This window comes from Mauremys mutica, chromosome 1 (assembly GCF_020497125.1).
Source record: "Mauremys mutica isolate MM-2020 ecotype Southern chromosome 1, ASM2049712v1, whole genome shotgun sequence".
Classification (NCBI taxonomy): domain Eukaryota; kingdom Metazoa; phylum Chordata; order Testudines; family Geoemydidae; genus Mauremys; species Mauremys mutica.
Window position 1 is genome coordinate 128,463,568 of NC_059072.1, and position 17,761 is coordinate 128,481,328.

At 41.3% G+C, this 17,761-nt stretch overlaps 1 protein-coding gene across 2 annotated transcripts in view; it reads right to left on the bottom strand.

Annotated features, from left to right (window-relative positions):
- WNT7B (Wnt family member 7B) overlaps positions 1 to 17,761 on the bottom strand; it is a 139,897-nt gene that overhangs the window by 4,766 nt on the left and 117,370 nt on the right. For both annotated transcript variants that reach the window (XM_045033126.1, XM_045033117.1), the window contains exon 3: positions 6,350 to 6,621. In XM_045033126.1, the coding sequence (XP_044889061.1) occupies positions 6,350 to 6,621 (272 nt within the window). The remainder of the gene's footprint in view (positions 1 to 6,349; positions 6,622 to 17,761) is intronic.

Here is a 17,761-nt window from a genome sequence, read left to right on the forward strand (position 1 = left end):
TCTTGCCTTTGGTAATACTCATCCAGAGAGAGAGAGATGGATTCTGATTCCATATACTAGTATATCATCATTTCCCCTGAGACTGGAGAGGGTGGAGCCATTACAGCCTATTGCTTATGAGGTAGGAATGGGCACTATTTATAACTTTATCTCTGAACAGGTCTGGATCTAGTAATGCCATCAGATAGCAAATCTCAAGGAGCATCTGTGAGATGACGGTTCACCCAATTAGAGAGAGGTTGTAATACTAGTGCAATGGTTACTGCTCTGTGGTGATAACTTTATGCCCCTAATATTTTGTTTGTTAATAGCAGGTCACAGGACCAAAAATAGCATATGTAAGCAGGGTAATGGTCCATATGATGTGCCTCATGATCTGGCATCAACATGAAAAATATGGGTATTTCAGCCTGACGGTTGCACCTAATGTTTCTCCAGTCAGAAGCAGAGCTACCCTGAAACCTCACCTCCCAGCCAAACAATACTTATATTTTGTGGCATGAGAGAATATAAAATCCAGTCCACTATCTCTACCATATGCCCAACAAGACTTCCTGGTGAAGACGGTCCATTCCTCCCTCCCCTCACCCAAAGTATCCTGTTTAGTGGGGGAAATAAGAGTGGGGTCCAAAAACTTTTGCCCAGCAAACAAGGGCTGTTCTTGCCAGGGCCATAGAGCCTTATCCACCAGCTCCTACAACTGTTTCCTGCCCTTGCAGATAGGCCACTCCTGGAGAATTTCCCCAGCAGGTAAACAGAAAATAGCTTCTGAGGGAAAATATATCTCAGCTTTGAGCAATAAAATGAACCAAAATTTTCTGAAATTCAATTTTTCAATGACTTATTTCTAGAAATTTCAAATTTTGAGGGGAAACTCCCCACCCCACCCCACTGCATACACACTTGCACACAAAAATCTGTTTGAAGTTTTTCATTATATTTTGTGTGTGTAATATTTCAACCACCTATACAGCTGGTTGACTTTTTTAAAAAATCTGTTGACTAAAAATTTAAGTAAAAATAAATGGAAACAGTTTTTAAAGTATTGTTTGGATGTCTGTCATCCCATTATTTTGGCTATAAACCACAATCCCAGGAAATAATGACCATTTTATTGTGTGTATGATATGTATACACTATATACACTGTATAGTAGGTATGGGTATAAAAACTAAAACGGAACCCCACAAACCTTTGTCAGTTTCAAGAATGGAATGTTTTTGTAAGTTCTGAAATATTTGGTTTTCCCCCCTATGTTTTTCCTCTTTTGGTTCCAATCAAAGTGGCCAAAGCACTGGGCAAGAAGCTATATTTCCATCTAATTGAAGCAAAGAAACTCCCCTTCAAGAGATTCTGAGCCAAGGTTTTCAGAATCAGGAAATACACTCAAGAAATGATACTTATGTTATGTAAATATGGATAAACTTTAGCTGTCCATCTGACCAATCCAAGTTGTATCTCTGAGCCTTTTGAAAGTTGGCTTTATATCTTTCTGCAGATGAATTTGAGTGAGGGAAATAAGCTACTAAGAAGAATTACCAAAGCCTTTTTCCTTCACAAATCTATTCAAAATGGATGTCTAGAGAAGTAGTTTGTCTCCTATAGGGGAAAAAATGTATCCGCAAATGGTGGACCCAATTCTACAAGTCATTGAGAGTAAAATTTTCAAAAGAACCCAAGTAATTAGGAACTGAAATCCCACTTTCAGAAGTGCATAAGGAACCTAAGGCCCTTAAACTCCGAAGTGCCTTAAATCATTTTTGAAAATGGGTTTATGTTCCTAAGTCACTTATGCACTATTGAAAATTTTATCTTGAATGCTTTTCTGGGAACTGCTTGGCCCTCTCAGCTCTCATTGAAGACACTGGGAATTGAGAGTACTTTGCATATCTCAGGAAATAGCACCTTGCAGGACTGGGCCTTTTATTTTGGGACATAAATATTACAGTTAACATAGGGTGTTCTTGTCCTGAGGTAATACTTCATGTTCAAATTGTTTCTTTAGATACTATACATTATAAATGATAACCCACAAATAAACTCATTAACTGTGCTACAGCCAAATCATATCAGCCAAAACCAGTTCTGTGACTCCAGGAGCTGTGAGAAATAGTCGTCGTTTATACGAAAATGTCCCAAGTAATTGACTAATCTGTTTTAAAGAGACACTGAACATTTTTTGTCCCTCCACACTCATTCTTTCAACTATAAAATAAGATGTCATCTTCCAGACATTCAGAAGAAAACCCATTGACATTACAAAAGACTACATTTGGGGATGGAGCTTCTGGCATTCAGTGTTAGTGTGTGTTTCTGGAAGAAAAAAATAGCCCAATATTTTCTCCACATAACCACAGTGACTATCTAGTCAGAACCTAATTGATTGATAAACTGTTGGAAACATTTATTTTCATCTGTCTGGTAAAAGCAGTGATCTGTTACCAATTGATCTTCCTTTCATTCCCGTAAAAAGCAAGCAAACAAGAAACCTATTTTCTAATTGAGATGTACCGTGAGAGTTGGTCATTGTTTTGACCTTTTAACAAAAAGTGAAGATTAATGGCACATGTTCCTAGAGGTTACTCTTTCTGAATTCCATAATATAGCTACTTCCTAAAATACATAGTAGAAAGCTGCGTCTCGCATAAAATGGCATCAGAAGTTTACTGGATTTTATCGACATTTATTTTTTAGTTGTTATATCAAGGTTTTGTCCACAAACAACTTTTGTAACCACTCAGATTTGCACCAAGCCTTTTATTGATTTCCAGCCTTTCACAGTAACACTTGCATTAGACTTCCAGGTACAGTTGGGGGTGGAGGGGAGAGGAGGTTCAGATCATTCTGATCTATAGCAGTCATTTCAAAAATTACACTGAAGTTAGGTTTCAGAGTAGCAGCCATATTAGTCTGTTATCCACAAAAAGAACAGGAGTACTTGTGGCACCTTAGAGACTAACAAATTTATTTGAGCATAAGCTTTCGTGGGCTACAGCCCACTTCTTCGGATGCATGGAATGGATGACTGGTAGGGATGAATGAAGTTAGGTACTTCAGTATTTTACACACCTCAGTGATGTGTTATAGCACAGCTCAGGTCTTCCATCAGTAGCAAATTATTATTTCATCCACAGTCCTAGGTATCTATTTCTTCCAAACTGCATTGATGTCAACTTTGTCATATATAAAAAAAATCACAAACTTGCTATTAGTTTGAACAATACTTGGAAGTGCAATGCAGAGCAATTAGAAAAGTCCAGCTTAAAAAAAAAATCCCGAAAAGCCCAAATAGCTGCCTCTTTCGGGGGCTATCCTATTAGCAAAACCTTACAGGCTCTACTATGGTTATAAGAGCCAGAGCCATTTAGCTATATATGAAAGCAGGTGTGTCACTCCATCAGGGGCGTTGGAAGCATTCTTGGAAGACTCCACTCATGTGTAGACTTTCATTCTTCTCAGTGCTGCCTCTGGGGCCTAAAATGTTAACCAGCCTCCACAGGAATGCAGCCATCCAGACGATGGAGTCCTAGATCCTGATCCAAAGCCTATTGCACTCAATGAGAATGTTTTCATTGACTTCAGTGAGGGGTTGGATCAGGCTGTAGGTGGGGAAGGGATTCCTTACACCCTTTTGTTCACAGTGATTCTGTGGTAGGTAGCCATAATACCACCCAGACAGCTATTCCATTCATCGGACAGTGCTACAGAGAACGGCGCTCATAGTTGGCAAATTCTGAAGGCAGAGAAGATAAGTGACATAACAAATGGTGTCTTGTATTACTTGTCTTTGACTCATGTTCAGAGCAATTGAAGGTTATATTCATATTGGTTCTTAATAGGTAAGCTCTTGAGCCATGAAGATCATATCCAGGCTTCCTCCAAACTTTGAGAGGGATTGATTATATTCCATGTTGCCATCTAGAACAATCAAGTAGAGATGGATCTAGCTTCCCAAAAGTCCAAGGGGGTTAAGATTCAGTGTTACATTTCTGTTACCAATTGATCTTCCTTTCCTTCCCCTACTAAGCAAACAAACAAGAAACCTATTTTCTAATAGAGATGTACCGTGAGAGTTGGTCATTGTTCTGACCATTTAACAAAAAGTTAAGATTAATGGCACATGTTCCTAGCGTTTGCCAGAATGTTTGCAAAAAGTGAAATCCTCACAAATACTAGTGCAAATGTATTTTCCTGAAAATTCCTTCCAGAGGTATTCATGTGGTAATCTAGGAAGTTCTTTGTTTACTTTCCTCCTGTTTATGAAGTTTCACCTTATATTATAATTAGCACAGGCAGTGTGGTTTAGTATACAGTAGGGCAGTAGACTGGGAGTCAGGAGCCCTGGATTCTATTCCCGGCTCTTGCGTTGACCTACTGTGTGACTTTGGGCAAATCATTTCAGCCTCTTCCACTCACGCCTTTTGTCTGTCTTGTTTATTTAAATTGTAAGCTGGCAAGGCAGGGACCATCTACTATGAGTGTGTACAGCAGCTACCACAATGGGACCCTGATATCAGTTGGAGACTCTAGACGCTACTACAATACAAATAAGTGCTTTACTTCAGAAATTCAGTGACTAGCTTTATTATTCTGGGTGTACAACCCAATACATGTCTTCTGAGATACATGAAGTGCTGAAGCAAAGAAGAGACAACCAGCCCCAGACTAACAGCATCAATTGGGCCTGGAGCCATGTCCTGGCTGCCCGTCCTCCCCACCCCTACCAGTCAGGACAACTTTCACATATAGAGATCTACCCTTTTTAAGGATGCCTTCCATCATGCACTCCAGGTGATTTGCTTCCCGCATTCCACCTGTGGCATAAAAATGTCCAGTGCTTCCCTGTTTACGAATTCCTGGTTCCCATTCCACACTCTGGATCATTCACTCCATTTTCTCTTCCTTTCTCTTGCATTTATGTAATGCCTTTGATTTCAATGCATTTTACAAACTACAGCCATATTCTACCCTCAGTTTTTGTACAGAGCTCCCATTGCAACCCCTGAGAGTTTTTTGCATGGATTGACTGCTATTATATGTCTTTCAAAATACAGTACAGGAATTGCTTCAGCCTTCGTCAAAAATGAGCCCCTCTAGGGTGGAATACAACAGCTAGCAGACAGCAAAAATGCACAATTGTTTAGGGAAGGAAATTTGCAAGGAATAATGTCTGATTTTTTTTTCTAGTCTGTGATAGACTGAAATTCTCTTTCTGTACAGTAGAACAGTGGTTCTCAACCAGGGGTCCGTGGCCCTCTGGGGGTCTGTGAGCAGGCATCAGGAGGTCCTCCAAGCAGGGCTGCCATTAAATTTGCTGTGGCCCTGAGCCCCATCACCCAGAACTGATGCTGAAACCTGAGCAAATTAGTTTTGTGGGGCCCCAGGCAATTGCCCTGCTTGCTACTCCCTAACACTGACCCTGGCTTTTTATATGCCGAAAAACAGTTGTTTTGGCACAGGTGGGCATGAGTTTTTATGGCATGTTGGCAGGGCCTCAGAAGGAAAAAGGTTGAGAACCCCTGCAGTAGAATACATAATACAATTCAATTTATACAGCAGCTTCATCTTGGAAAATTAGTACCCTTATTTCTTAGGCTGAAAACATTTTTAAAAACTTTAACAAAATCTCTTTTGAGTGTGGTGATGTATTATGAAAAAGGGCATATTTTAATTTTTAAAAGGCAAACTTTTGGAGCCATGGAGTTAAATCTTCAACTGGCATAAATTGGCATAACTCCATTACGTTTATTGTTTCATTGGCAAGCAGCTAAATCATGATTGTAGACATTTAAGTGTGTGTCTTCTTCCAAAGATTAAGTAACACTTGTCTGGTGATCATGTGGTTATATGCACTCCACAAATGTGAAATTGACAGTTATGCATTTGCTACAAAGTATGTATGTGATTAGAGGCATACTCGAAGCAGCATTTTGCCTTTGGGTGGAATGAGTAACTACTGGAGTTGTTGGAGTTCAGCAACATAGAAATCTTTCCATGGAGAGAAAATGCAAAGATATACCACTACCAATGACAATTCCTGAAAGATCATGCATAATTTCAAGAGAGTTTGGAAGGGGGCCTAAGGAAGTAGAAATGGTGAGAGGCACATAAACTGTGGAGTAGTTAATGGAGCTTTGACATAAACTCATTTCTGAATCTGTAAAACAAATACAGGCATTAAACATCATCAGATAACGTTGAGATGGGCGCAGAATGACAGTCTAGAAGGAGGGTGAAGACTGGGGGCATTGCTTGCTATAACCAGCCCCACTTAAGTTCAGTTGCAAATTAAAAGGACCCCCCACCCTCCAAAGAGCATGTTATCTCCTTCCCGTCCCATCTAGAATACCTTTCTTCCAGCCTCGTTGTTGTGCAAGTTCATCAGCCTCCGTGCATTCTTTTTGATTTCTCGGGCATCAACAAACTTCCTGGAGAATTCAATGCCGTATCTGATATCCGCAGAGCAGCCTCCCCATTTCCAGCCCTCTTCCTGGTTGTAGTAGCCCTGTTTCTCTCGGTCACAGCCACAGTTGCTGAGGTTGCCCTGGCTGCAGGCGGCAGTGACAGCATGTGCAACCCCAGCAGCGGTAATGGCATAGGTGAATGCTGCTTCCCTGCTTCCTGTGGAGAGAAACCAACAGCTGATGGATTTGGAAGAAGGCAGTGCTTAGTACAAAGTACATACATTATGTACAGCAATGCATTCATTCAGAAGCAGGAGGTAGTATTGTCAATAGCCCATACTCTTCCTTCTTAAAAAGTTGTGTACATGTTTAAGTGTTTTGCTGAACTGGGGTCTAGTGACCAGCTGCCCACACAACTTGCAGGTCCCAGCCACATAGCAGTCCTTTTGCCCTATGTTAGATTGAGGTACCTTTGGCAGTGGGTTTAGCCAGTGGGGGCTGCACTATTTGAGGCAAGATAATTTGTTAATTAAAGTATTTCACCAGGATCATAAATGTTTATCCCAGGTTTGCTCACTGAGAAGAGGTCACGGAGGTTGTGCAGATTTCAAGTGGGATGCAGGCCAGTCATTGCTGGGGATGTTTATAGGAAGAGAAGAGTTACCAGTAATTCCCAGTATGCTGGGAAAGTAGTATATTGTTAAGGCTTAAAAAATACCATGCCCAGTAAGGTGGAGAGTGTGTCATGACAAGGGCAGGACTCAAGTGGAGAAGGCTGTCCATACATCCTTATTAGGATGCAGGTAGAGCTAGTCAGTGATGATAAATACTGATTAAAACCTGAGATGCCCATATGGTGTAGATTTTAGAGTGGCAGTTTTTCTGGAGGCTGGATGGTCTCTTGTTTTATGTCTATTGTTGCTGACTTTTATTTACTGTCAATTTTGCCTTAATAAAGCTGCAGCCTTTCCCCACCAATCCCCTGAATCCAAATTCTGTTGTACATTGGTGCAGTGTGTTAAGAGTATGGAGCTACTGGCATTTCAGAGCACTATAAATATAGTATATTGATTTCAATAGGGGCTTTGTAAAAGAATACTTTGAAATAGCTGACATGCTATAGTGCAAATACTGTCTTAATCCTCACAAAGTTTAGTAATGGCTTTTATGGTATCACTACTTGTCCTAATTAGGTGACAATGTCTCTTGAAACTCAATATATGAAAAGATGCCTCATCACTTCAGTGGACACTGAAAAACAAAAATATACAGATGACAAGAGTTAAATTAAAATAACATGAAAATTGCAAGACCTATCTAGGAAAGCAAGGACATTCATGATTTAGAATTCATTAAAATCCCAATACTTAGACAAAACAAGGTGCCCAGTTGCATCCTGTAACAGGTCTGGAGTGCATGCATGCATCCCTGCTGTACATTTCAAGACCTTGACTGGCAGCTATGTGAGGTGAAAGCATCACGTGACAGCAACCTGGTGATGAGGCTTCCTTTAAGAGAGAGCTGGCCCAGACAGATAAGGGAAACTTGGGGTCAGGAAAGGGACTCTGTACCAGCCAGGTAGAACATCTGGTGGGAGATACCTGCAGGAAGCAGGAGCAGAAGACTTGTCTGGGAAAAGTTTTGGGTGAAGCTAGGAAGGAGGCTTGGTTTTGAGAGGACTTAAGGGCTGTGAAATCTAGTTGGAGGAGCAGGTAAGCCTGGGGAAGAGGGCTGGAAGACCTGAGTTGAGCTGAGCTGTTCTGTTTTGTGAAATAAACCAGATTCCAGTAAGTGGATACACTTGAACTGTTTGAGTCTGTGTACATTTTGGGGGGAGCTAAGTAGAAGAAACTAAGGTTGAAGGCCTTATAACCAGATGAGGTAAACTGACCCATGCACATATCCCATGGGCCAAGTTACACATTGTGTATATGTTGGTCAGAAAATGTGTCAAAGAACTGTGGAACCATTCCAGTATTCAGTGGGTGTGTGGAATGAATGTAATGAAGACAATGAATGGGGTGTAGCAGGAACACCAAAATGGGAGGGAATGATGCTGAGAGGAACCATGCAGGCCTGTGTGATGGGGGAAGGACAGCAAGGCTGTGCAGACTGGAATGGCCAGGAGGGCGAGGTGCTGGGGAATGCGGGCTGGTTGAGAGAGGGTTGCAGGATGGTGTACAGCCTGGTTGGGAATTTGGGCTGGGGTTTTTCACAGCTGTTTACTTCTCTAATAGGGCCTGATCCAACTCCCATTAAGTCCACCAAAAGACACTCCCTGGGCTTCATTTGGAGTTGGATTGGAATACTTTGTACTGCTCTATTATTGTTTATAACATTTCTTCCTCTGATTTCTTTCTGTTCACGTTCAACAGCAAAATTTCTGCCATCATCATTTTCCTCCTTTGGTGACCAACCCCTATGCTGCTACTGCAGAGGAATTCACAGCATGTTACTGAAATGATTTAATGCCCACACACAAAGCTTTGACTGTTACTTTTTGACTGGCCCAACAGATACAAAGCAAAAGAAATCTTCAAGGGGAAAAAATAGAAATAATCTCATAAACTGCTTAATTTTCCTATTAGGATTTACAAGAGTCCTAGCTAGAGTGACCAGATATCCTGATTTTATAGGGACAGTTCTGATATTTGGGACTTTGTCTTATATAGGTGCCTATTACCCCCACTCCCATCCTGATTTTTCATACTTGCTGTCTGGTCACCCTAGTCTGGTTCTGAAATAGCACATGCACAGGGCATTTTTGTTTGTTTATTCATTCATTTCAGTTATTCATAGGCATTTTCCTGAAAGCACCTACAACCCCTGGTGACTTCAATGAAGTTTAAGGGCACATAGCAGTGTGCATGATGGGGTCCTACATTTGTTTTTGCCCCCTTTAATTGTTTGCTCAACGTAATTAACATAAGAAGAGAATTGAATGTTTAATTGTGGTGGGTTTAGCTTTTTTGGGTTGTTTCAGTTTATTTGTTTCTTTTTATTCATTGCCAGATTTCTGATACAACATAAAGTAGAGAGAAAATCCTCCCACCACCTGTGTCTAATCTCAGAATATATAAGTATTAGAGAGAGGCATGGGAGCCAAGCAAGGAGATCCTAAAATGAAAACCCATCTTTGTGGCTCAAGGCAAGTCAATTCATCTCTCTGCCTCAGTTTTCTGATCTGTAACCAGTAGAAAGTAATATGTACCCCATAGGGGAAGAGTTGGGCAATTTTTTTCAATCAAAACTTTTTTTTCAGCAAAAAATTCAGGGTTATCTATACTAAAATGTTTTGCTAGTTCATTTTGATTTTGCCAAAAAAAAAAATCCAAAGAAATCTAAACATTTTGTTTAGACATTTTCAAAACAAAGTGTTTGGATTTTTTGTTTGAAATTACTTTTTGTTTGAAAATTCCCTTTAGTTTTATTCTAACAAATTCAAGTATATTTTAAAAAAATCACAGTATTTTGCTCAACCCAAACCCATTTTTTTACATTTCAACCAAATCTATTTTTATTTTTGAAAAGGAAGAAGAAAGAAAATGTGCTATTTTTTAACTAGATGTTAGACGAGTTTAGATTTTCCCAATCTTCAAGATTAGAATAAATGAGAATGAGACTGTGGGTCATTTAGAGATGATGTTTAGCAGTGTCCCAAGCTGCATGGGTGATATTTTAGTGATTACTTTTATTATTTATTAATTATATTGCAGTAGCACCTAGAGTGGAGGCAGGGGTGCCAAAAGAGGGGGACCAAGGAGCCCTGGCCCTCCTACTTTTTGAAAGTGGATGGACCTGGCCCATCCACTTTTCAGCAGAGGCCCCACCCCTCCTGGCCAGGCTGGCAGCTGTAGCCTGGCCAGCTGTGGGGTGCCGCTGACCTTCCACCTGCCCGGAGTGTGGGGGTCGAGAGTAGGTCCCGGCCTGTGTCCTCGGCTCATGGTCCCCCCGCCCACCCAGGGCAGGAGGTCCTCAGCTCCCCACAGCTGCCTAAGCACAGTTCTTACCTGGATCCGGCTCTGGCTGGGGGCCACAGCCTAGCCATGGTAAAAGCCTAGGGTTGCCAAGTGTCTAATCGTACAAACCCAAACATGCTTGCCCCGCCCCCTGCCCTGCCCCTTCCCCGAGGCCCTGCCCTCCGCTCACTCCATTTCCCCCCTCCCTCTGTCACTCGCTCTCCCCCACCCTCATTCACTTTCACTGGGCTGGGGCAGGGGGTTGGGGTGGAGGAGGGGATGCAGGCTCTGGGCTGGAGGTGGAGCCAAGGGATTTGGAGTGTGGGAGGGGGTTCCTGGCTGAACCTGGGGCAGGGGGTTTGGGTGTGGGAGGGGTGCGGGCTCTGGGAGGGAGTTTGGGGGGCCAGGGCTGGGGCAAAGGGTTGGGGTGTGGGCGGAGGTTCAGGGTGCAGGTTCCAGCCGGGTGGCACTTACCTCGGGTGGATCCCAGGAAGCAGCCAGCATGTCCATTTCCTAGGCTCAGGAGTGGCCAGGCTGCTCTGCGCGCTGCCTCTGCCTGCAGGCAGCCAAAGGGAGCTGCAAAGTTGGTGCTCAGGGCAGGGCAGTGCGCAGAGACCCCTGGTTGCCCCTGCACCTAGGAGCTGGAGGGACTTGCTGGCCGCTTCTGGGAGCCGTGCAGAGCCAGGGCAGCTAGGGAGCCTGCCTTAGTTCCGTTGTGTCACTCACTGGACTTTTAGGGGCCTAAATCTCCCGGATTGGCTTCAGTAGCCACCGGGAGATGGAAGCCCATTTCGGGTGTGTCTCCCCAGAGCTGCCCACGTGGCTCTTACCATGACCGGGCTGCGGCCCCCCAGCTGGAGCCGGGTCCAGGTAAGATCCGCACTTGGGTAGCTGTGGGAAGCCGCAGACCCTTGTGCCCTGGGCCCATGGCTCCTGGCCAGCTCCAGCTTAGCACGGGGCAGAGCCTCGGGCAGAAGAGGAGGGGGAAGGGGAGGGAGAGGGGACCCTGGCACTTCCCCTTCTCCCCACTTTTTGGGCAGGCTCTGCTGCACTTGAGCAGAGGTCTTCAAACTGTGGGGGCACCCCCAGGGGTGCAGAGAGGAACATTCGGGGGGGACCCAGCTCTGCTCCTGGCCCCAGCCCCATGCCCAGGGCCCTGGCTGTTGGCTAAGACCCCTGGCTGAGGCCCCACTCCCAGCTGCAGCACCAGCCTCGTCCCCCCTTACCCCTGTTCGTGCCCCCCACCCCCTGGAGCTGCAGCCTGGCCCCAACTCCAGAGGGGGCACAGACAGGGGGGCATAAGGTAAAAAGTTTGGAGACCACTGACCTAGAGGCCTCAAATCAAATCCCCATGGTGCTAGGCACTCTACAAAAATATAGTAAAAGATAGTCCTTGCCCCAAAGAGCTCACAGACAAGCCAGACAAGAGGCAGGAAAGCAAACAGTTGGCAAATATCACATTAGCTCCTTGGGATTTTGTTGTTTTTGTTTTCTTGACTGAAAGGCTGTGCATCTATGTGGATTGTATAAAATGATTATTACTCGTTTACAATCCAAGAAAATATTATTTGAACATTTGTAGTAATATTAATTTATATCGGAAACAATATAATGAATATAATAAAAGTTGGCAGACATTTTTTATTTTGTTTATTTTGTAAACAAATAATACAATATTACAATACAAATAAAAATATTAAAAAATCAAACCAGCAAAGTCTCCTAACAAATATATTATAAAAATATATATATAAGTAATAAAATAAAAAAATTATAATGAATAAAGTAAAGGTTTAAAAAAAATAAAAAAAATAAGACTGAAAGGAATCGGTAATATTAAATTGAAGACATAATAATTTTGAAAATATGTCATAATAAAATATCAAATTGATAAGCTATTTTATTAACACAATAATAGGCGTGTTAAAACCTTAACCTTTACTAATGTGAAAGGTGAGCCTGCTTCTTCTTTGTCAGCTTATCCAGTCGTGGTTCAGTTGAGGAATGTGCCACGCGAAATGGAGAATGAATATCCATACTATTCCTGTACTTTGTCTTAATGACAGTCATGGTTGAGAAGCCAGTCTCGCAGAGGTATGTTTAAGGAAATGGGAGAAGAGTCAGAGCAATTTCAGTAAGCTCAGAATATTCTGCTTTCACTTTTATCCAAAAGGAAGCAAGTGATGTTGTAGTTTCGAAACTCATCTTCAATCTTTCATCAGCAGCCAGCTCCAACGATTTATCCTCCACAGTGACAGTTAAGTCATCTTTCAATGGAATAAACGGATTTTGGATCGATCCAGTTCCTTTCCATGGATCAGCTTCTGCTGGAAAGTCAAACTCAAAATGTTCTGCCAAATTCGTCAAGTGTTCACTGATGACGTTTCATAGAGATGTAACATTAAGGTCTTCATCGGCGATGATTGTCACTAATTTGTGAAACACGTCATAACAATCTCTTGACACTCGACTCTTCCATGCTTCTAGCTTTTGTTTCTGTCTGTCGATCTTGTCTGCCATTGTAAGACACGAAGCCATCCTTCCCTGCATGGAGGTGTTGAGATCATTAAAGATGGCAAAGATATCAGCCAAATAAACCAGCTTGGCTATCCAATCCACATCTCGGAACAATTGTGACCAATTTGGTTTTTTGTCCTGAAGAAACTTGGCAAGCTCATTTCAGAGCTCAAATACTCTTGACAGGACTTTTCCCCTCGATAACCAATGTATATCAGCATGCAATATGAGCTGTTTATGATCAGCTCCCAAATCGTCACATAATGCAGTGAATAGTCTCAAATTTAAAGCGTTTGCCTTTACATGGTTCAGAATTTCTACGACCTCGCTGAGCACACTGTTTAGTTCTGTTGAGATTTTTTTTGTTGCAAGTCTTTCTCAGTGAAGGAAGCCGTGCATCAATTTGCATTCGGGTGCAAGCGCCATAATCTGGGTAACCACTCCAGAATGCAGCACCATCAGAACATACGCCTACACAAACTTGAAATCCAATCCACATTTGTTAACGATATAGTCGTTCACAGTCTTGAACACTCCAGAACTAGTTGTTTTTGTTGGTAGTGAAGCAGAAAACAAAAACTCTTCCTTCAAATCACCTTCATATTCAAAGCACACATACACCATCAGAACTGCCATATTAGCAACGTCTGTATATTTATCAACCTGCAAAGAAAGGTACTTTGCTAATTTAATCTGTCCTGTGAGCTGATCTTCCATATCGTGAGCCAGATCGTGAATTCATCGAGCTATAGAGTCATTTGAAAGTGGCACCTGAGCCACTTTCTTTGCTGCCAGCTTCCCATGCAGACATCTTTAATACAGCCTATCACTAGCGTCTCGACGATTGTGTATGACTTTTTAGCCTTAGCAACGTGAAGCGCTACTTGATAAGAAGCTCGCAAAGCACAAGTATTTATGTGTGACACTTCAAAGATCTGTTTCTGACAGCCTTTTAAATCAACATTTCTTTCGAAGAACTCTTGGCTTTGAACTAATTTAATTATGTTTTGTATTTAAATGCCTCTTGAGCTTTGACGGCTTCATTGCGTCGTTAGCCAACACATCGCCACAAATAACGCACTGCGGTTTTGGCACTCCACCATCATTCATGGCTACAAAACCGAACTGAATGTTTGAGGAGTCAAATTTCCGAGTAAAGCTAGTACGAATTCTTTTTGTTGACAATACTTTGGTTTCATTTACATCACCATCATCTGATTCAGAATTACTTGTGTGTTCAGCAACCGGATGTCTCTGTTTGATAAATATGTCAATTGGGCCTTGCTTCGCCATCTGTAAATCAGGCATAAAAATAATGAATATAAATTCCATTACCCCAGGTATATACTTAATTTATGATATTAGGATGAAAGCCAAATAAATGCAGTGGGAATGCTTTTATTGAGAAATATGTGCAAGAGAACATTGATTAATAGGGTAAATAATGTTAGGATAAGAAGATAATATAAATTTTAAAATTAAATTGCAAACAAGATAATAATTGGAAAGTTAAGATGTTTGAACATATGGAAAGAATGAATATTGAACGTCAAAAATAAGATTTACCTGTCTGAAAGATATGGAGAAATCAAGGAATTTCGAGAACTTCCTGGCAGAAACATGTAGGTTTGATTCTAGAAGAGGGGAAGGCTATAAGTAAGAACAATGAGAGCATGTATGAAACGATATATGGATATGGAGGAAGCGAGGACTGTCTATTTGGCAATAGGTATGTGGTGCTCAATCATCTCTATCTACCTCAGAAGGGATACAGCGGGATAGGATAGAAAATCATTATTAAAATTTATAATATTATTAGTACTTACATTCTCAGTTCAGTGGGTTCGGATGGGGTCCCAAATGACAAACACGCAGAGATCCGTATGACGCTCTTTATTCAACTTCTTGATGGTAACTGGCAGTGGGGCAGGGTCTTTATATGCCAAGGAGTGGGGTAAGCGCGCGCTCACGCGTCTCATGCAAAACATGCTGCAGCGCTATGGCATAATTATCAATATTATAATATGTGCTTCTGAAAACATAATATTAGTTAATATTGTCGACTTTATCGACCGATAACTATTCTTGGTGGAATTCCGGTGTGATTTTTAAATTATACTATTCTTTCTTTCTTTCTTTCCGGGAAACTCGCCGTGAACTGGTAGCCAATGGCTCGCATACCGGCACCGGTCCATGGACTACCAGTTTGAGTAGCACTGCTGTAAGCAACACCACGTCTGCCAACTATTATATTCACCTGGAGATGGACTGTGAACAGACTTTAAAAAAATATTAAGCTCAACTTTAATACATCTCCAGAGCAGAAGATACACCATTTTGGAGAGGCCACTTTGTCACTGGTCTGTCCAGGAGTTTTCACAAGCCCTCGAGTCAGTTGTGGTAAACTGAAGGATATTCTGTGTTCCCTCCACTACACCCCTGATTATCTTTTAGAGCAGAAGGAAGTTTCTTTCACCCACTTGAGAGCCATGACAATGATCATCAACTGCAGTCATGGCATAGTAACAACTGGAAACCCCACTGACTGGATGGAAGGACCATTGTTCCACCTCAGTGTAGCTCTAGAATACAGTGGACTCCTTTCTGGCTTGTGAAGTGGACTCCTTTAGCATGTTAATACATCGTACCCTGCATAGAATGAGATTTTTGAAACAGAAGATATTGTGAACCTCATCTTGAACATTAGTCTAAGCCAGCATGTTAGCAACCTTCTCAGCTCTTGGGGTCATCAATAATCTTTTATTATAAAATGTAAATCAGAAAAAAAACAATAAGGTCATCTCATTAATACTTTGGTTAGACTGTCCCAACCCTTTGCCCCTCCCATAACTCTTAATCAAGTTGTTATTATATGCCCACCAATATGACTTTAAATAATGGTTGTTACCTTTGAGTACCATCAGTTTCTACTAAAAATAAGGTTAAAAAATGCTTTGTCTGGTGTCAAGGAAGAAAATCCAATTCCTAATTGAATTTTGAAAACATAGAATGCAAATGGGAATGGTGTTGTTGGATAGCTCAGCTAGAACATGTTCATCAACACAACCTAAATTGAATTTAATCTTTTTAAGTAAAGGCAATAGGAGGTGGTGACCCTTCAATTTACATGGGCATGTCGTATTTGCTGTGTGCCTTCCACACTGGGTCAATACCATTTGTATGTGTGCATCTACCAACATTTGCATTCTAACTGCATATTTTTAAAAAAGTATAATAAAAAATTGCAAATATAACACACTATCTTCTTACTTTCAAATGAGTTTAGGAAACAATGCCTGATAAGACCTCAGTTCCCCATTAACATAAGTAAATCCTGATTAGACAAAGTAGGGATGTAGGATCAATATTTTCCTCAGCCAACTATTTCTGGCAGATAGGGTGAGAGCAGTCTATCTATTCTGTATTGGAATCTTGGACCAGCCTATATCCACATCTAATTTATGTAATTTCTGACTAATTTTTAGACTGCTAACATAGCACTAAGCTTAGTATGGTCCATTGTGAAAATTATTACAAGTTCCATAATTGCTATACTTTACTTCATTTGAGTGTACGTATACATCACAGCATATATTCACAGTAAAACTACACTCAGCAAAGGTTCATATATACTAAATAGATATTTTGATCATTCAGCTGTGGCTGCAGGGTTTTGAGTTTAACTGTTTGAGTTACAGGCTACTTTTACTACTGTTTTTCCCTAAATATTTTTATTTCATACATCATTCAAAGATTTGTTTCATCAGGAGCTAAGTAAATAAAGGATGCCACTGAAAATAGGTTATTTTAAATTGAAGTATTAGACTATGTGATGTACACTTTTTAGCCAGTAATTTTGTTAATGTTGGATTAGCCATGTTAGCAGAGGTGTACATAGGCTTGGTAGAATTCCATTTTTTTAAATAATTTTGATTGTTAATAACTCTGTTTACTTTAAAGCAATTTTTAGCTGGCTATCCATTTAAATTTTCACAGATGCACAAAATTATGGGTTTTAAGCATTTTTTAATTTTTTTTATTATTTACATTTTCACATTTGTGAGAAGTTATGGGGAACAAGCTTTGGGTGTGTGTGTACCAGAAAATAATTATTTTATGATAGTAGCTGCTGAGATTCAAAAAGTTAAAGCTTTATAACCATTAAACCGCAAGTTGTCAACATCACTTGTCAAAATATACAAACATTCTTAAATCAAACTTTAATAAGTTCTCAAGCAGCATTTTTCTTTCTTTGCCTATCCATAAATTTCAAATATTGTCAATGGAAATGTATATTATATTTTGCTGGGGTGTGTGTGGGGTTCTGTCCCATCTAGTGGCACCGAGACCACTTAGGGTACGTCTATACTACCTGCCGGATCAGCGGGTAGTGTTTGATATATCGGGGATCGATTTATTGTGTCTTGTCTGGACGCGATAAATCGATCCACTAATCGATGCCCATACTCCACCTCGGCAGGAGGAGTAAGCGGAGTTGACTGGGGAGCCGCGGCAGTCACCTCGCTGCCATGAGGATGGCCAGGTAAGTCAAACTAAGATACTTCGACTTCAGCTACACTATTCGCGTAGCTGAAGTCAAAGTATCTTAGTTCGAACCCCCCCGCTAGTGTAGCCCAGGCCTAATTAGAGAGAGATTAATGAGTCTTCTCTACAGCCTTAGCTAATAGCCGCATGGTTTTTAGCTCATGCAGTAGAGGCTCATACACTAAGCTCCAGAGGTCCCAGGTTCAATCCTGCCTGCCAACAGCCGGGGTCTGTTGGCGTTACATGTGCAAGGTGAAATCCATATTTACTGACATTCACTCATAAAAATCAAATCCTTCCAAGCCTATGTATACATATTATACTAACAAGACAATG